General features: G+C 41.1%; 1 protein-coding gene across 2 annotated transcripts in view; it reads right to left on the bottom strand.

Moving 5' to 3' along the window:
- Positions 1 to 238: 238 nt before the first annotated feature.
- trim44 (tripartite motif containing 44) overlaps positions 239 to 21,727 on the bottom strand; it is a 45,559-nt gene continuing 24,070 nt past the window's right edge. For both annotated transcript variants that reach the window (XM_010792312.1, XM_010792313.1), the window contains exon 7: positions 239 to 1,718. In XM_010792312.1, the coding sequence (XP_010790614.1) occupies positions 1,634 to 1,718 (85 nt within the window). In that variant the 3' untranslated portion in view covers positions 239 to 1,633. The remainder of the gene's footprint in view (positions 1,719 to 21,727) is intronic.

Genomic DNA, 21,727 nt, shown 5'->3' with positions numbered 1-21,727 from the left:
TCTGGGTGGGTTGCTGCTTTGCATTTTGATGAAGGAAGACTAGATATCATCCCCTTCCTGAATCCCTTCTTTACAGCCGTTCATCTCTCTCTCTGTCTCCATCCATCGTCTGCTGCCTGCAAGCTTGTTTTTTTTATTAATATTAGTGTCCTGGATGACTGATGGTGTTTTGCAAGAGACAAATAATGCATAAATTGTTTCCTAAACTGAAAATATGAATGTCATCCTCCACATCCAATCCAAGAAACAGACTGTTTATTTATAGATTGAAGACAATAATAGACACATCAAAACAAGTGGAAACATCAAACAGTCAGATTTATGTTGGTAGTTATAAAGTTGGCGCTGCGGGAGTTATTTCAATATGCTGTTGACAAACCAACTTATCACTTCCGGTGGGTAAACAACTCTCAGTGCATCTTTGCACAGTGAAGTCATGATGTCCCATATATTAAGGGTGACACCGCTTTCCATTTTGTATTTAAGGCAACAAAATCAATCACATTCAAAACAAACTGCTGACACAGATAGACTTGCGGCGGTACATCATGAATGAGAACCATGGCTGAGCGGGTCAAGGTGGAAAGTGCGTACACTCGCGTGGATTGCTATCTGTCATGTGCTGCAGATTGGCCAAGAGTAATGAGCCTTTACATTACAGTGTAAAGAAAGCTGATACTGCGCGAGTGCTATTTTGCAAAGTCAAATTACAGTTCGATTTTCACCTAACAAAGACTCGGCAACATTCACCAATCAATACGTGTCAAAATGTCCCCCCGCTTTCTTTAATAGATCTGACAAACGCAAGGAAGTGTGCGCAAATCTACAAGCATAAAGAGTCAGCGGGTAGGGCAGAGGGTTAAGGGAGAGGAGGGGGGGGGAACAGCATGATGGAAAGTGCAAGAGACATCATTGTGGAACGAAAGCTTAAGACACTTTTTTTTTTAGTACAATAAAAAATATGACACCCAGAACAGCTTTGTAATATATTCTCTCGAAGGTGTAAGGCATATCGGCATACAAAAGTTCAATTTTCTTTGTCTGGGAGTGTCCAGAGTGTTTGTCGAAACAAATCATATTGTACATAAATGAAGTGCGAAGCGCACAGCGTCACAGAATTTCCCGTTTGTGACATCTGTTGGGCTTAACAGATGCCTCGCTCGGCTGCCTAGCCAGGCTCCTGTCTGAGTCAGCCAGGCTCACCAGTAAGCCAAGGATCTGACTGGCGGTGGAAATTGAGCTTGATGCTAATTGATTGCACATAACTTGTGTGCTTTAATTTAAGAAAGTTAGTAACGAGTATGGTATTACAAAAGTTGGAGAGCAGAAAAATACATGGCCATCCATATTTGTCACAGCAGCCCTCTTCAAGGTCAGCTCACTGCACGCAGGCACCATTTCATTTAATTTCAAACCTTTATTTATCCAGGTGTATCCCATTGAGATCATTGATCTCTTTTTCAAGGGAGACCTGCCATGAGGGGAGAGGGGAGAGGTGAGAGGGGTAAAAGGGAGATGGCTGACAGAGAGTGGGGGGGTTTAGAGGGGCCAGCCTGACAGCTCAAAGGGGCCGATGGCTGGCAGTAGCAGAGACTGAAGGACAGGTGGATGGTAGGAGTCAGGTCTGCTGGTATCAGGGCGCGTGGTCCATGGATGGTCCAGAATCATTGTCATCAAAGTCCCGGGGGTCCATGGGGTGTGCCCTTGGCTCTGGAAACCTGGAAAAAGACAGCAAAAACAGAACAGAAACAAATTAGATGACTGTAAACTGGTATACACACTTTCTGCGTCCTTGAAGGTCACCTATTATGCAAAATCCAGTTTTTCATGTCTTTTAAAACATACTTTTTAGTTTTGGAGGGAGCTTATATAAAGGGTTTAGGAGATTACGTTAATTACTAACAGGAATATTATTTGTTTGAAATGAATAGAAAGACAGCCAATTAGCGTTGAACTTCTCCCAAACAACGTAATGTTGAGTGTGGCCTGTTTAATGCAAATGCATGGATGATTCAAACCCTCAGTTCTAGTAGAAAGTCCGAGTGAAACCATGTGCAGAGCGCGCGTATGTACAAGCTTTACGTCCTTGAACTTCTTTCTTCTCCTTACCACAAACATAGAAATACCACCCACACACACCCTCCCTCCATGTGCACATATTATGGAAATATAACAAACCTTTGTGAAATGTAATCAGCTTCAATCAAGCTACGCCTTAAGTAGAAATCATCCATTCTGTCGGTTTTATATTAGCAGCACTGCGGTGACAGAGACAAAGTGATAGCTAAATTGCAGGGACCTGTAGCGATCGGAGCCTGGCTGAAAGATTCAATTTCACAGTCTACACTAATCATATGCTCTAATTGGACAGAGTCGTCAGGGTGATAGAGCACTGTTCCCAGACGCAAAACTCTGGAACTTCTCTCATTCCTCGCCTACATTCTTCTTATTATGATTTCCCCCATATGTCTATCTATTTTCAAAAGGGTCAGCAAGTTTTCCTGTACAAATACTCTTTAATTTAATGAGATTCAATGTACTTTATCTAACCAATCCTTTCTGAAACAATCATTTCTTATGACCTTGCCCAGCTCAGTTGGCATTTATATTTGTGAATTTATTTGTCATCTATCTCAGAAAAAATCAACACAAATTACTCCAATCTTGATTTCCTGACCCTCTCCAGATGTTTACTCCAATGGCAGGAAGACTGATTGTGCATTTTCTTGGTTTATGATCGATAACTTCCAACTTCTATGTCAAAACTGATAACATTGATTCAGAAATGAAGCTGTAATGGGATGCAGAAAACAGATTACCTGCGTGAACCCACAAGGTCATATATTCAGTTTAGCAGCTGCATGTGTATGTACCCGCCACAACGCAGTCTCTCTAGTTATTACATTTAGATAGAGAGTGACAACCAATAAAGCAAAAGGTAATTGGTATGACAAGCGAAATGATCTCTCACACAAATGCTTACACAACACAGTAAGTGAAATAAATGAATCCTTCTTCAGAACAAGCATTGTGAGCATGAACAAAAAAACATCACACACAGACGTTACTGTAGCGAGGGGGGGGGGAAGAGGAGACAGCAAGTAAGGGCAGAACAGTTAGTCGTACAGAATACTCAATCTATTTATGTGGGATATTTTAATGTTTTGTTTCAGTTTTAATGTGCAGAGTCCAGAGGGAACAGAAACATTTTCACCTGCATTCATGTTCATGGCCTAACAGGGGCCACTCCACTGATTGCAAAAATATGCCATATTCTATAGAGGTCTATGAAAAAATGACTTTTCACTTCATTAAATATCTCATTACTGAACATTTTGCTAATCATTTTATGGTCTCAATTGCTTGTAGAAAGTTGTGATTTCCATTTAGTAGATGGTCTAATTAAATATATGAAAAAGAAACATTGCTTTAGGGCGGGCTACCTTGTGATTGACAGGTCATCACCACCTTATTGTCACCTTTTTCGTAATTCAAATGTAACCGTTTCAGTGTGTTTCAGTTCATTAAAGTTAGTTGTTAGATTTCAGTCACAAATCCTTCTTATTCAGCGTACGTATCTTGATAAGTTCCAAACTTGAGGCTTCAACTTGGTGATCCGCGAACCACTGTGTGACATCTACTTCTTTTATACAGTCTTAAGTTCCGAGCTAGTGATGGAAAAAAAACCTAGTCACCATTGTTAGTTTATGATGTTTCTGTACAGATAAATATAAAGAGGGTAATGCACAGGTGTAATATGTGAAGCCTTTAAGGCAAATCAAATGAGATAGGACTGCATGCTAAATATGGAGCAGCTAACACACTACGTTTATATGTATACAAATTAAATAAAAGTTGAACGTTGTAAGCGACAGAGATGCATTGAATTACTCATGAGTTTTCAGTGCTGATAAACTAAACCTCATCTAACCATGCATATTTGAATCTGCTTCACCGCAGCAAGTTTTGCTGAACAACCATTATACTTACTATCTCTTGCGTAGTGCAATATCTCAATTAAGAGTGAAACACTGTGCTGTTCCGCCTCCGTACTCCTGCCCATACTGTATGCAGTGGGTAATAGGCTGAAATGTATTTTTCTCAGCACTGCTCTCAGAGTATTTCTGTCTGACACACTTCTGTTGTCAGAAACAAAGGGCTGCTTCCTTTCCCTTCCTGCATTTCCTCCAGGAGCACAGACACAAACTCACAACAGGGCATCTCATCAAAGAGCAGCCCCACATGTGAGCACGCATGCAAACACACACGTGAACACCTATAGGCGGAGTGAATTGTCGGTGTTTCAAAATAAAAATAAAAATAAACTTAGAAATTCCGTTGTTGAATTTATAATCATGTTGTGGGTTCAACAAGGCAACACACACACACACACACACACACACACACACACACACACACACACACACACACACACACACACACACACACACACACACACACACACACACACACACTAGAGATGTGTATGCCAAAAATGTGCATACACACATGCCAGCTTGGCTGCTGTAAAGTTATACCATCTCGCTTAAGTATACATCCGAGACATTAAATATTCAGAAGGGCTGTTCCCATTCGAAATATTGGCAACGTTTCTGTACCACACCAATTCTACTCAGTATTTAAATTGTCTAGAGCATCACACAGGCTGTTCCTTCTTTATAGTCAGCACAAAACATAAAAAGGCGGCATTGAGTTAAGCCCCCCGCTCACACACAGCCCCCTCCTTTCTGACATGGTGTTTGGGGTAAAAACTGTTGGCAGACTTATTTGTGTGAGGCAATTTCATCTTGCATCTCCACTCAACCAAAACAACCACCCCCTGCTCTTCTTAAAAAAAAAAAAGTAATTACAAATATATTTATATGGCACAAAGTGAGGCTTCCACTTTGGAGGCAAATGAACTATTTATATTCAAACGGTCCTTGCTAAGCCTTAGGACACACACGGATGTAATAACTTATTTATTCCGCCTGCAGGAAAAAGGCCATTACTTGAGAGAGTGAAAGAGAATGGTTGTTGGAGAGGAAAGACAGAGAGAAGCTTCAACATGCAACACCATTTCAGTGGTTCTGTGATGAATTCCCTTGCTTTCTTCTCTTTTTTCTGTCTGTTAATTTCCCCCTGGCCTAAGTTAAAGATCACTTTGTTGTGTGTGAGTGTGTGTGTGCCCTGACGATTGGGTTCTTTCCGTCCATTACTTATTCATACGCTTTAATGCAGTCGATTAATTATTGATCAGGGCCGATCATTGCCTCCTACCCTTGGCGTGACCATATCCTGCGGACAGAGGGCCAGGAGCCGGCTGCAGAGCTCTCTGTCTGAGCTCCACTCTCAGTGCTGAGTGGGTGATGGATGGACAACAGGCGTGGTGTGTGGACATTTGGAACACTGTGTGTGTCTGTATGAGCGATATAAGATTTTTTTTTAAATAGGAATGATAGACTAGAACAAAGATAATCTTGCTAATGTCCCCTCTCTGAATCCAACAAGTGTTGCCAATAGCTCCAAATTGAACCCATCGCTCATGGGAGAAAACCTCAGGCGCACCACGAAAAAAAACTAAACACAGAAGGAGGGAGCGTGCGGGACGTTCCCTAGACTTTGACTTTTGTCTCTCCCATTCTGTTCGGTTTTGGCCTCACCCGTGTGCAGCTCTCAGGGAGATGGAGGAGGAAGGGAGGGGTCTTTGCCCTGATTAAGTTTGAATTCCCTGCTCTTGGCAGAGAAGCTGCAGGACTCCTAAGTCATCATCCGGAAACACTCCCATCACGCTGTGGCAGCATGGCCAGCTCCATCCAGTCTCATTGCCATATGAATAATCATACTGCAGTAGCTTTGGACATGCTGAAGGGGTTTGAGGTGTGTGTACAAAGATGGAGGGATGGAAGAAAAAGGAGGAGCTGAAAAACAAACTGGGGGTTGCTGATAGGAAAGCAAGGTTCTTCTTGATTAAGCAAAGAGGCTGAGTGAGGCGGTGTACATAGTGCTGGTGGCAATCATTCTCAGGGGAAAGTAACTATTGCGATTTGCATTTCCAAACAGAGGTGATGCCATCGAAGCGTACTCCATCACATCAGAGGGCAGGGCACATTTCTCAAGACCTGGAGGCCTATGAGGTTGGGTGTAATGAGAGAGGGTCCCTAATGGTTATTGATAGAGCCAAGGAGGACAGACTCTTACCCTTACTCTGTAGTGAAGCAGTGCACTTTGCCTCGACTTAATGAAGTAAATCTTCTGCAGGATAATTTAACACCACAAACAAGCTTTGTGACAAGAAATGTCTGAGATGTGGAAAAAAAGATCAAATACATGAATGAAAGGGGGAAGTAAGGATAGTGGTGCAATAATGACTTGATAAAGAGGTGAGGAAAGAAAAACAGATGTTGATGTACCAAATAATACAACGCTTTGAGGCTCCATTCAGAGTGATGCAATTCAATATCTACACAACATTCATATGCTGTGAAGCTTCTGTTTGCAGTTGAAATAATTCAGTTTAAACCTGGTAGTTCTGCACAACTAAGATAATATTATTAGTATTCTATTATTGTCTTTGTAGAATCAGATTACAATAGTTGCTATATGATTGCGCCTTCATGTACAATATCAAATCTGAAGCCCAAAATGCTCCTTTTATTTAAAAGATCAATAAATAAATTCCAATAGAACAAATATTGTAATACAATCCGCATTTGTTTTTCCTTTAGCCTTTAAAAGAAACATGTGTTTTACTGCTTTAAAAACACTGTTGATATATTTTAACTAAATCATTCAATTTAAAAAAAAAGACTAACTATTTCAATTCAATTGAACACTTTATTCAAAGGTAAGCTTGTTTGTTTGGGGTTTCCTTTATTTAGGACAATTACATCATTAGACATTCACAAAACCTCAATAGAAAAACAAATACAAAATGTATGATTGCAGTTCTATGTAAAATACTATCAAAAAATACATTCTATTCTGTCCTGGAAACGTTGACATCCCTCTCTCTTGCCATCTTGACTGCCAACTTCCCTGGTTATGGCTAGAAAGGATCCGTCTTGTGTAAAACTCTCGCGAGAGTTTGCAAGTCACGTGGTTGAATGTTTACGTTTGGCAGGCAGCCTTTCAGTTACGATCGTCAACAATCTATTAATTATGTCAATGACAGGGAGTGTGACTGTTGAAATAGGGTGTTAGCGGTCTTGCTGTTCAAAGAAGAATGACAACATGTAGATCACCAACACTATGGTTTATTTTGTATTCACAGGCAAGTCAACGTTGTCTCAGTAAAAGTCCCAACTAAGATAGCTCCTGGTGCAATACAATGTTCACTTTCAGTGTTTTACTTTTATCCTGCTGCATTAATGTGTATGTTGCATGTTACTGCTGTAGATGTGTTTCCGAGCCGCTCCAACGAGAGTTACAACGAGAACGTGACGTCATATTTACACAAGACGGATCTTTTCTAGCCATAACCAACTTCCCTCCTCTCTCTACACATTGTTGCTCCTTCCTTTCATCTGACAGCTACATCTAGAGGTGTGTAATTTAGAAATAGCCCCTGCACACCTCTCATTAAGAGCAAGCCTGTGATCTTCCCAACACTTTGCTCTGCGATGATCCTGCCAGCTAAGACTTGAGATATACGTTTGTATCCTAATGAGAAGAAATGTGAACGGAAAACTGAGGGGGGCAAAGGAGTGACATGGAGAGGTGGAGGAAGACTTAAGGAAGGAATAGAGAATTCATCAGAGCTTTCATGAAGGTGAGGATCAGAGAACAAAAGGGAGGAGAGCCAGAGAGCTGGCAGGAAGTGACAGCATCTAGATGGGAGTGTGTTGGCTCACAGGCAAGGAAGACAGAGGCGATGGGTTAGTGTGGGAGACAGTTTCTATTAAAGTTCTATTGTCACAGGTTACACACCCGTAACTATCATCAGACAAGGTGCTCTTCTCTCATACTCTAATACAATGAGGAAGGAACACCGTCATTAGTCTTGTTAAGATGCGGCACTAATTTAAAGAACTTTCACACAAGGTAACAAAGGAGACAATGTAGGGCTGTCATCAGCTTCTTTCACTATGTTAATGACACTGTAAAACATCAAATAACAAACTATTTTACCCTGCCAAATATACTTGCAAAAGAACAAAAGAGCAGATTTTCAAATGAATGATGAACTCAGCAGTAACTTGTAATTGAATCTTCTAATAAAAGAAACATGTTATATTAAACGAGAGAAGCCTTTTACAGTTGAATACAATCTGCATATTGTAGACATTTTGTTTGGTTTCAATAAGTATGTAGAGTGCTGAAAGTCTGCGTTAATACGAATCATTTGATATTTAAACAACTGATGAAAACGTCTTTTATACATGAATATGTGTCCCCGGTGTTCCAGGGAACTCACCAAGTGTCAGAAAACACAACCCTCTCTATTTTCCTCCATGCCCAAATCCCTTAAAAAGGGGCTGCAACGGATCTGATACAGACTGAACACTTCTGTGACGTCACAGAAGTGGCGCTACGGCTATTGGGCCAATTCCACCAATCAGGAGGAGACAGCCACGGACATTGCCGTTTGAAAGCGCTGGAGACGCTGTAGTACATATGCCAGGCCTGTAGATGGTGCTGTTCTCACAGAATCAGCCCATGCAAAGACAGTGTTAAATTGAGCGAAATGAGGAATGGCTAAAATGCATAATCTGTTTGGTATTTTGAAAAATAAAAAGTATAAATATGCCTTATATAGGGTTGGTCCTACACTATATTATTAAAATATAAAATGATATGTCCACTTTAAATATTAGTTTTTTTTTGTAATTTTTCGGGGGTTTTACCTTCAAATAAAGGTGTGTTACAAAAAGTTTTTAGCTAAATTACCAAAGTTTAGGATATTTGAATTGTAGCCTTTGACAGTGTAGATTTCTACAGTGTTGCTCTCTTCTTAAAGGCGTTTATATAAACTCTGTGATATTACAAAGATTCAAGAAATCTATGACTGACTAACATTTAATGCGTCATTTCTATTGTTTAGCCGTCCGTAGCTTTCTATTCTCTACTGGTAAAAAGTAAGATCTAGCAACTCCCCAGCCAATTCAAGAAGCAGCTCTTAAGGTTCTTCTCTGCTAAAAAGAGAAGAAAAAAAGAAATGCACAGTGCCCTGAATCTTTCTATACCTGCTATTTTTAGTCCGGACTATTTTAAGACGTAAGAGACTACTTTAAAGCATGACTGGTTCTGCCCCATGTAACATCACATACCTTTTGAATACACAAGTTGTACAGACTGTGTTCTTAAGAGAGAGACTGTCTGATTGGTACAACGGCGACCTAAAAGTAACCTTGATCGTCGGCACTCAAGGTTTTGATTAATATGCGTGTTTATTATGTTAATTATTAGTGAGGACTATTTCGTTGTCTTTAATAATTAATCTCATGTTGCCGTCATGATTTATTCAAAAACATTCCATCTAATACACCATCTTTCACTGGTAACGGGACAAGTTTATGTTCTATCGTGGCAGAAATAGAAAAGCTCAGCGAGTGTGAAAGCAGTTTGAGGAGCGAGGACTCGATTACGATTCGGCGGTGAGAGGCTGATATGTGGGCACAGGTGCTACCGGCTCAGCAGGTGGAAAAAAGGAAGGAGGGATCGCAGCTTGGATTTTATGACTGCTTCAGTGTTAATCACACGGACCCACAGGATGATTAACTCAAACTGATTCACAGGAACGTGCCACAATGCATAAATATATCTTTCAAATGCATATTGTGACCTTTGTATGACCAATAGGTGTCATGCTATAGGAGGATAAACAAAGGACACTGCATATGGAACTGAAATCCTATTTATTTCAAACAAACTATCAGCTTCGGTTTGGTATGGATGTCATGACAACAGAAATGCAAAAATTGAGAGCAATACAGAGCAATTTACATGATTCTCAATGCCACATTTAAATTAGGGTAAAAGACAAAACAGTAAATTCCCATTTACTTTAAAATATATACTTCTTATTACTGTTTGCGTTGTTGAAAAAATCCTTTTAACAGCTGGATTTGTCTAGGTTTCTCTCCAAAAACGTGTTACAAACATGTTATGATAACCTCAATATGTCCCTTGACACATTTCAATTTGTAACATCAACCAACTACCTCAGTATACATTTTGTAGACCTCCCTAGTTTAGTCTTCTCAAATATAACAGATTCATGCACAGAACCAAAAAGCTGTTAGGAAACGTTCCTCATTATGCAAAAAGGTGTAGCCATGTCTGATGTTCTCTGTAATACACATGCACATATTATGCAAACCAGTCACGCACAGATTCATGATGCTATTTGCCTTAAGACAACAAAAACAACCACAACGCTGTTCTTCCTCCATGAGAAGGGGGTATGATCTACACAGGTGTTAGAACTCCCAGGGCATTTTAATAATAAATCCGTAACATTTCTTTATAGCCCGCATCTGAGCAGCGACCCGTGTTGAGCCATAGTCTCAGCAGTATTGGTTTTGTTTACATTTTGATTTATTGGGTTTAGGAGACATTTTTCTCCGGAAATATAACTGTCTACATCCATACTGACTGCATCAAACTGGAAGAAAAAAAAAGCTAACCGTTATAACATAATATCTAAAATGACAGCCTGATCAAGCAGAGAAAAGCGTTATCTTTGATCTTATCAAGTCTTTCCGTCATTTCCTTTCAATTTGGGATTAAACTATTATAATATGAACAATTTATACTAGCGTTTTAATGAAATTAATTATTGACTGCATCTTAATGCCTGAAGATGTGGAAGAGAGTGAATAAAACTGCCTGACCAGGGAGAGACAGCCTCCCGTCAAAAAGTGCACGCTAGTAGTGACTAATCCCTACAAACAGCGACAGTCTGCCTCCTTTCAGAGTCACTGGTCTATTCAAACTGTTCACTGGGATTGTGTTCGTCCTGAAAAACAACGCAACACCCTGTGGTGTTTCCACGCTGTTCCAAAGACTTAATCAGCCCACGGAGGAAGTGACGAGACAAGGCACAACAACAGCCAATGCATCACGGCACAGGGACCGAGAGCTGGGAGCTGTTGAATATGACCCTTTGTGTGCACTGCAGCTTATTCATCGGCGCAAAATGAAAGAGGCGAGGACAAATCCAGCTCATCATCCACCAGATGTATCGCCTCAAGTAGGACCCCGTTCAACCTCGTGTTGCTGCATGCCATTATTTTGTAGAAAGTGTGGCGCTTACCACTCCGACTGGAGATTGCGTGCCGTCAACTCACTACATGATGCATGTATTACTCCGAGGACGCCTTCGTCTTCCTGCAGACTGAGAAACAGTAAGGCGGAAAGGTCATCGAAGCGGAATAAAATGGTGTGTTGATGCTCAGCCAATCAGAATAATCACACAGGTTGGTGTGCGCCGCGGCAGGTTCGAGGAGTCGGATGAATACTGTTATCCCCTCCATGAGCTAATTTCCCCGCTCACTTTGACACAGGTACCCGCCGTTAATCATACAGAGGAATTAATGCAGAGCCATTCTGATAAGAGCATTACATCACAGCGAAGACTAAATCTTACATTTGCTCATTTCGAGATTTAAGCATTCCTCTAGCCACGGGGGCAATTGAGGAATTAACTGAGGAGAACTGCAGCCTTCCCATCCTTTTGGCCCATATCAACAGAACTGCCCATTAGCCTGAGTGTGAAATGAATTCTGACCAGAACATGGTGACAAGCATCCCTGTTTTCACTTGCTATACGACTGCGTGCGCTCCAGTATGCTTCCTTTGAAGCCCCTCTTTACCGAGATGCAGGCTGACAATTGTTATCACTTATCTTGGGTAGCACACCCCTGTGTAGGCATGGGACAATTTTCCAAGGCCATTATGCTCTTGGTCGCAAATTAAATGACAATGAATGACGTTAAGAAGATCCCTTAGAGGAGAGCAAGGAGGAGATAATGGAAACACCTTAATGGTTCCCCACTGTATAATAAAGAGAGAGGGGGGAGAGGACAGACATGTTGGATGTAGTCTGCTAACAAGAGGTTTACTCTTCTGGGGGTTACACTGTGTCATTCCCTGGAATTATTCATTTGACATGCCCACTAACATGCAGCTATTCCCACATTCAAACCCAGAGCCATAACGAAACCCAAGGGGCGTTAATGTAACAGGATAAATGGCCCAGTGTGGTCTGCAAAGGCTTGTTTACTCTGGTGATACAAGGTAAACGTGCTTGGTGTTTCTCGGTGAGAGAGACATGATGACCGAGTGCACAGTTTAAAGACTACAGATGTTATGGGATGCAGTGTGTTAAAAGCTTGGACAAAATACATCTTGCCAAAGGATGAGAACGGTTATAAAACACTGCTAAAAGCTTAACTGATGGTTTAATAACCGGAATGGACCCAAACAAAAAACAGGAGCCATTTGCCAACAAAATAAGAAAAGACAAATCTTATTTCTTGAGTGCCTGCCATCCGTTCCCAGTCATGCTTCAAAATCCCCGGAATCTTACAAATAAATAAATCAGAGAAACATAATTAAACTCTGAATCACACGCTGCACCTCTGGCCGCATGCCAGTCACTGATGTTAGAGCAGCTAGTATTGTATAGTAAGCTGAGAAATCTACAGTATGACACGCAGCTGGGGGTGGAAGTATGCACCAAAACATAAATGTCAGATATGTTTGTTTCCCTCCACTTTTATAAGTGATAACCTGTAGCCATCTGCGTTACAATATTATAATGTCTTATAGGATCCTCATTGTGATACTATTGTTGTGTCCAACATGTGATGAAAGTAAGACACAGTTCTGATTTCCACATCTGCACAATTACCAATAGTGGTTTCCAATAATGATAGTGATTCCTACAGCACAAATACTGTGAAATACCATGCGTTACTAGTTGTAAATATCTAATAAAATATACTGTAACTGTAAAAGTGTGTTGTTTATTTATTTATTTTTTAAAACAGCACTTAAAGGTGGGGTAGGTAATTTTGGAGAAACCGGCTCGAGTGCGCTAGAATTTGAAAATACACAGCCGGAGGAAATCTGCCACTTCCTTACAGAGCCCCTCCCCCAACACACACAAACGCGCACATGACCAATGAGGGCACGAGATAAGTTTGTGCACAGATGGAAGGCTGACAGGCAGGTAGGCCATCCAGTTATTTTAGCCGGGCCGGCTAAAATGATTGGTCGTGCTTTTTACAGTACTACGGCTTCCAGAGATGATTTTCTTTTATGGATTTTTTGTCAAAGCACTTAAGATATTCATTGCTATCGGGATGTTAAGAGCATTCCATGGAATATAACAAAAAGTGTATCTCGAGCCGGTTTCTCAAACTTACCTACCCCACCTTTAATAATATTGTTCTTTTCTCATACACTAACTTTACTACACTACTTTTTAGGTTTTTGTATTATAGTTTTGTGCCTTGCTTACATTCTTAATATTTTGGCTGTTGGAATGAGCATTTACCCATGCAATGTAACTTACAATTCAAACTCATCTGTTCCTCTTTCCATTAGAGATTTAATTCGCACACCCTAAATGTGTAAGTGACATTGCCTGATGCCAAGCAGAGCAAAACGTCCTCTTCCTGCATGTTTTTTAAAAACAGGCAAACTCTAAAAACAGATTATGACTTTGGCTTATATTGAAATTTCTCTACTATCTAATACTCCTTTGAAGTTTAAATCTCAAGCCCAAAAGAGTGAGAAAGGGAGAGAAAAACACATTGCAGAGATACAATATTATCTGTCCTTCGGAGAGCACACGGCATCCGCTTATAGGTAATGAATAGCGAGCACCTATGCTGTCCTCACTCTCTCTTTTACTTCAAACTTCTTTTCCATCCCCATTCCCTTTTTTGTGACTCAAACTTTGGTGTAACTTTATATCTTGGTTCAGTTTCTGTTATTTATTTGCCATGTATCTACTTTTTAACAGTTTTTTCTTCCCGTCTCACGCTTTTTTCGCCTACGCTTGTAGCGCCTTCCCCTCTCCGCCCTTTGTTGACTCCACAGGCCCCATTGATCCAGGGTTACTGAAGGGATCTGCACAGTCGGTCATGTGACCACTGAGCTGGCTCTGTCCCACGGTCAGACAGCCATTATAAAGGCTGTCTGGCCGTAGCAGCGCCCACACACTTGGCAGGCTGGCAGCGCTGCCCCCTGTTGCCTCTTTCAAACAACCCCCTTCTCTACCAGCAGAACGCCGGCGCCACCTTAATCAATGAACCGCCCAGGTGCCCGGAGGAGCTGTCCCAGAATCAGGACTGCTCTGGAGAGATTTGAAAAATGAAAAGACTTTTGACGCCAATCTGAGGGCTTCCTCTGTCTGCAATGTACTCCAACAGAGATGGAGGGATGTCAGAGGCGGAAAAGGCAAAAGAAGAGGAGGAGGAAAATGTCAAACAGACAGGGTTTGAGAACAGACTGGCTATTAGGCAAAGCCTTCTGTCACATGAAAAGACCCCCCCTCCCCCTGCATCCAAGCCCTGTCATCCAAGCCCTCAGTGTGAAGGACACCCAGACAGACAGCGCAGAAAACCTGGGCTCCAGACTGTCACAACTCTCATCTCGGCTGATAAAAGTCTTGAATGCCTCATCCTCGCCTTTTTCCTCTGCAGAATGTTAAACACACTGTGGAATAAAGGACTTCCCTTAGGATGCAGCACAAATATCTTCCTCTGGCAGGAAACAACAAAGACAAATAGTTATGATCTCTACCAAAATAACGGCTCTAAAAAAAGTTCTAAATGCAAATGTTGTGCTATAATCAAAATGTGTAAGCATTGGGCTTTACAGGGGGCACTAAACTGAGACTAGTCCGAGCTTTATTAGTCCGTGAAATGTGTTGTTTTGTTCCTGCAGAGACAGCATAGTTAGATGCAGCATAGCAACACAGTGAAATACAGTCATGGGGCTTGACAGCTCCCAAGTGCTGCCTGACTAATAAACTTTTATGTCTACTAATGCATCCTGTAAAACGTCAGTCATAAAAGCCTGCCTTTCGCTTAAGGTGACCCACTGGAGATTTCATCATCAATGCCGATCCTTGAGAGTTAGATATGCATCTGTAATCACAAGAAAAAAACAGGACAACATGCAAATGTCTCTCCATATGTGCAAAAAAACCCACACGAATACTTAGTGATTATAAAAACAACAACCAGTGAGAAATTGTCTGAATCAAAAAGGGAAACTAAAAAGCAGGACCCCCTTCAGAAAAAGCAATTAATTTTTCACTCACATCCCTCCCTTCACAGAAGAACGTTGGATTAAGGTGATTTTGTAAAGTGCACGGTAAGTCTTCCATTAGTATCCTGATGTAGTTAAATCCCAACCATCTCCTCGTTCCTCTCTAGCCGATACAATAAATCTACATGATGACAGGGCTTGTCGTGAAGCTGCTGAATTAAACATGGCAGCCTCTACTGAGCAGAGGGACAACATGGAAGAGGGAGAGTGCCCTGACAACCGCCCCGCTAGTACACATGTTGTGACGTTGTGCTGTGTCCCAGTGAGTGTGTGTGCTGTTCCCGTGTTGACAGTTCATACCTAGGCCCGGAGGTTTGATAAGGCAGTGATTCATTGCCCCATGGTTCAGCATGCCACTATCATTCTCCTACATCTCCACCAAACTGAAATCAGACCTGTAATTCCACCCGAAGGTGAACACGCTATGATGTGCTTCTGTGTGTGTTTGTGTGTGTGTGTTTGGCTAAAGGCAAAATAGTAGGTGAAACTGTGAGGAAGTCATCTTTGAAAGCATCTTCCTGTCTGCACAAAGAGACAGTTGCCTTGTTCTTTTTGGCTTTCCACTAATTACACTAACCAAGCAAGTGTGTACGAGTGTGTATTTTTGTGCGTGGTTTTTATGCGTGGTTCCAGAATGAATAATGGATGTTTATACACAGTGTGACATCTTCGGAGCACTTTTACTTGTGTGTGCGTGAGCATTGCATGCATGACAGGGTGGAAAGCAAAGTTTCTACAGATCCAGTATGACAATCTGCCTCGTGGGAGTAATACTGCTAGCCTGTGTGCGTGAGTGCGCGTGTGCGTGTGTGTGTTGGAGACTCTCCATAGATCGTATTTTTCCTGTTTGTAATTGGGTATAATTCCCTGACAAGATACAAGACAGGAGAAGAGGGAGCTCTAATTGCCTGGTCCACTTCCTGTACAGTGTGTCATATCAGCCTTCCCCAAGCCAAATAACGTTACCCCGGAATGTAAACAAAACTCAAAGGCACCCACACATTGCCTACAGCACGCACCCATGCACATCATACCAATTAGCAACCGGCTGACTCCCACTTCCAGATGACAACATTGACGTTTTCTAATCATTAAACTCCAGCTGTTAAATATTCAGATCATATATCTGTTCAAAAGTCTACAGTTAAAGCTTGCCAGTAGATTGTAGAAAAATATCAAACATGGTGCAACTGCAAAAACTATTTTAAGCCATGCTGGCTGTAAGGTTGGGCAATAAGTCGATATGATAATTTATCACCTTTCAATGGAATGAAATCATAGTTAATGCAACAATTGGGATAATTTGATCAACAATAATGTTGCCTTATTAGATAATAACAGGAAAAAGAGATGTACTTTTGTTTAGTCACATATTTCATTCAGCTGGGAGTACATTCATTTGTCGTACCAGTTGGTTATTTTTGTTTTGTTGAGACGTCTAATTTTGTAGTCAAAAGAACCTACATTGATTTTAATGTATGATCAAAATACGAGCATCTCTTTTATTCTACACTTGTTTATTTACTTTCATTGTAAAAGATACATGATGTTTACCATCCTGACAGCAAAACATCCTTAGACATGTCATGTCTCTTGCTATGAAATACTGCTTGTGAATCACAGAATCGTAACTAGAAGGTCACGTCATTACCACTGCCGCAGAGCTGCATCTCGCCAGATGTGCCCTGACATGTGATGGAGATAAAAAAAGAGAAAATCACAACACCTGCACATTCGGTGAGGCAATCGGGCTCCTGCTGTCTGTCCTCTCTCTTCATCATTGCACTTCCTCAGTCACTTTCCTCTCACTTTCTTTTGCCTTGTGGCTTTTTCATCTTTTTCGAGTAATCGCACACACCACTCACACCAGAAGTTTTTTGCTTGCAATGGGGAGCTGTAATTAACACATTTGGATTTCATTTTTTATTTCTGATTCCAAATCCTCACAGCTTTTCTCTCAAGAGAACACAAACCGCAGACAATGGGATTATGAGATGGGACAGCTAGAGAAGTCTGGGTAGGTAATTCAATGAGCAGGTGCAGGGAAAAAAGGAATGAACAATTCAGGCTGGGAGAGCAGCACATAGAAACGCTGCTCTGTACTCATAAATAATGAAGTAGATAATGACACATCAACACATTTTACGATGTGTTATAAACATGACATGTCCGTCTGAATTTACAATACCAGAGACAGTGAGTGAATGCAAAACCTGTGGGAAAAGAATGAGTGTGGTTTCTCAGTATAAGGGACACTGCAGGATGTTCAACACTGGGCTACATATTATATGGTACAAGGTTATCAGGAAGACTATTTGTTGAAGCAGATATAACAAAATATGGACCGCTGGAAGAAAATGCTTGTACAAGGAAGCTTGGTGAAGTTTACCATCAGAGACTAACCTATTGTTGCTGTCTTGTGCCCTCGAGCTTTGGGGAATATCATTTGCTACACTCTCTTTCATTCGTCATGCCTTTTTCTTCTGCATTACCAACCTGCTCAGAAAGCTTACTGTGGTTTCGCTATCCCCCCCCCTCTCCCCCTTTCCTCCTTAGCAGTCACCCTACATCTTCCTTGGTACTTCTGTAATGCGGGCTACACCATAGCTGCGCTCAGTTTCATTTCCACAATTCACCATTACGATCACTATTCCTTTATCAACATCTCTGATAGCATTTCATCCTTTATACGTCTTTAAAACCACCTTAAAATGAAGTTAAAATAACAATATCTTCTATTTTAACTCACGCAGAGTCCCTCTGGGTAAGAAAATCAGATTGATTTGTAAAATAAGAATTGCAAACTGTTCTCAACCCAGTACTTGGTGTTAAATAGCCCATTTTCACACTTTAAATGGCAAAGTTCATCAAATATGAATATTTAAAGAATCCTATGGTGCTGCTTAAACTGTTAAACTGCTTTCATATCAGCTTTCAATAAGAGCAGAATAAAAATGACAATCTAGTTAAAAGAATCTATAAAGAAAGGCACACCAGTCTTAAAACAATATACGCAAGTACAATCACACCTTTGCACACATTCAACAAAAACAGCAGTAGTAAGACAAGGGAACAGCCATGCATTAACAACCATTATTCATAGGTACTACAGGCTCTAGTCTCAACAGCAGTGACCCTTTCCTGCCGCACGATAGCCTTGGGTACCTCACAGACAATTACCGCCAACTATTGACTCTCTGGGATTAAAGATAAGACATACAGCACTCACCAGTGATCTCATATCTGTCTACACAGCTGATCAATAGAGAGGCACTCTCAAAGCTCTGGTCGAAGCTCTATACACTGAGCCGGACTATCACAGACCCATACTGTAAAGAAATCAGCAACTAAAATAGAAGCAGTACTACAGTACTTGTGGAATTCTAAATCCTGATGGAATCTGAAGGGTCGAGCATGCAAACTGAGATAGATGGGTGTTGCTAGGGTGCGAATAACATCATTAGTATTCAGGAAACGTTTCTGAAACTGAAAAAGACAAGGCCACATACACGCAGACTATTTTTTTAAGTCCCTTTAAAACTTCATCCCACATCACTCTTTCCAAGTTTTCAAATACTCTGTTGCAAGTCCTGCTAGTGAAGACGTTATCCACGAGACACACAATCACACACCAAACAATGACATTTAAAAGTCTGCAGGAACGTTGTGCACGTGCCATGAATTATACATGCTTATAGGCTCTTATCATCTGTGCACACACACACACACACACACACACACACACACACACACACACACACACACACACACACACACACACACACACACACACACACACACACACACACACACACAGGCTTGTAGTGGCTGCTTTTGTTACAGGCGATGTACATTTTTCATTAAATTAAGAAGTAGCTCTCTCCCTCCATGCCCTCCTCTCCGGGCTCTGTCCTGTGTCCTCTGGCCTTGCTCCCTTGACACCCCCTTGCTTCACTCAACCAATCTATACGACCCAGGCAAGGGCAGGCAGCACGCACTAAAAGATAAGCTGTGTCCCCAAAGCACCCCTGCTTTGCTCTCCTGCTGTCACCCTATTTTCTTTGAGTTGGTGTGCGTACACCATGATTGAGGGTGGTCTACAGCCTTCACCCAGAGAGAAATAGTGAGCGATTTGCCCCATTGCTCTTCTGTCAGCGCGCGGGCGATGATGGCAGATCCTAACGAGGGAATTGGGACCATTTCTAAACGACAGGATATAGAAGTATAGGAACATATATGGTTCTATGAGTCAGAGACGCTATTAAAAACTGAATAACAGTGTGGTTGTGGAGCACATTATTCATAAAATTGTAAAATATTGTAATGTATGCATAATATGTGAGCATATGTTAGAGAGAATCTGAAAGGAAATGAAAATAATATGGAGGGAAATTAAGAGCTTTAATCTGCCAACTTTCAGATGTGTGTGTGTGTGTGTGTGTACCTGTGTGTTCCAGGCATGATAGAGTGAGTGAAGCAGGGGACGGGAGCTCCGGAGATACAGCCCAGACGTGAGTGATTGGCGAAATGAATGGGGAGAACTCACCATTGTAATTAGAAGTGCTACGCTTCCCAGCAGGCTGTACCCTTTAAGTTTGATTACACTGTGTGATTTATAATATGCTCAGAACGCCTCCATCACTCTTGCTTTGAAAACTTGCCACATATCGCAAAGCTTTACCTTTTCTTAATTCAGAGTTTTTATTCTTATAGATTTAGCGTTCTTGGGGCGGATTTCAGCCCGGAAACAAACAACTTAACCAGCTCAAGTTTTTTTGTTCAGGAGATCAGATACAGCTACTGTCAACCAACGTTTCCACTTTTCTTGTATTAAATGTATTCATGCCTATTTTTTCCTTTCATTTCATATGTCTTCTCTACACACGTCCCTTCTCTTTCTTCTTTCTGTGTGACATGTTTTTCTACAGTAAGCTCTGGGGGTTTCACAGTTTGTATTTCTTATGTCTTTTGTTTAGATAATTTCTCTCTTTCTTTCTAAATAAAATAAACCAGATTCAGATAAGAAGGCAGATTTTTCAAAAGAATAATAAGCAGAAGCGGGTGCAAAGTGAGTGTGTGATGCACCCACACAGATGCCCCTTATAATCTACATATGATCCGCTCTATTCATTCCACTGTGCATTTGTACAGTAGTTTGCCCTGCACTGCGTACAAGTAGGCTTTACAACAGAACAAAAACCTTTCTTAGAAGGTATTTACTACTGAAGACAAGCGGTCATGCAATTCTTTGAGCATCATCCATCTGAGCATCAAATATTAGCTCAAAGGATAAACGTTTAAAGTGTTTATGAGTCTAATATATGCAGTGTGTGTATTGTATATCTGTCAGGCAAACACATCTCTGTTGGAATCAGGTTAAAATAAACGCAACAGAGTTATAAGTGGGCAGAAATGAGTTGCCACTTAGGGCAAATGGTTAGTTGCTTAAGAATACAGGAGGTCCTGCTGTAAGTCTTAATGTGTGTACAATGATGTTGCTTATATCACAGCGCCTTGGTGAAAAGGAGACTGATAAGTGACTTTGAACTATATTTGATTGTTACTTCTAACCAACTTACAGAAAAGGATGAAACACTTATTTGAAGAGTATCAGAGAGACTTCTTTTGGTCCGAAGCTTCAGAGATAAAGACTTCAAGTCATAGAAGTCACAATACAAATAATTTATTCTACGTATCTCTTTAAATCTTCGCAAGTCCCAACAGAGCAGCACATTTAAGTTTAACAAGCACAATTCCTTAGTGCTCTTCTCTTTTTCTCTCATTGTCTTTACATTTATTCTTCCTTATGTGCCATATCTCAGGAGACAACTTTAAATTGGCTTTCTGGACTTAAAGCTCTTCTGCAGAAACCAACCAGTTATACCCATCCTTCCTGTGTGTGTGTGTGTGTGTGTGTGTGTGTGTGTGTGTGTGTGTGTGTGTGTGTGTGTGTGTGTGTGTGTGTGTGTGTGTGTGTGTGTGTGTGTGTGTGTGTGTGAAGACGCTCTCCTCTTTTGATCAGTGGCATGGTGACTCCTGATTTACCAAGTCCCTATGTGACCAAAAAGGGCTCAGACTGTAAAATATAAAAGCTAATGAACGGTGCACCTCCTGAAATAACGAAGGGAGGCGTGAACTATGAGAGAGATATAAAAAAATGTAAGAGCTACATTTAATAATTACTCCCCTAATTTTTTTTTTTTTTAAAAGACACACTTAATGTTATAATTCACCGTGGAATAAGCATAAAGCAGCGTCCACACGGCGGCGTGCGTTGAAGCTTGACGGTAAGCTTGTCTGAAACTCGACCAACAACCAATCACATGAATCTCACGCCCCGGACACACAAGCACGCGGTTTGATTGGCTAGAGCTTGTACTGGCATATGATTCGATTGGCTGACGCTTCCGCCGAAGCTTCAAAAGTTGAACATTGCTCA

Source organism: Notothenia coriiceps, unplaced genomic scaffold, assembly GCF_000735185.1.
Source record: "Notothenia coriiceps isolate Sejong01 unplaced genomic scaffold, NC01 NC01_scaffold00036399, whole genome shotgun sequence".
Lineage (NCBI taxonomy): Eukaryota > Metazoa > Chordata > Actinopteri > Perciformes > Nototheniidae > Notothenia > Notothenia coriiceps.
This window is presented reverse-complemented; position numbering and strand designations above follow the sequence as displayed.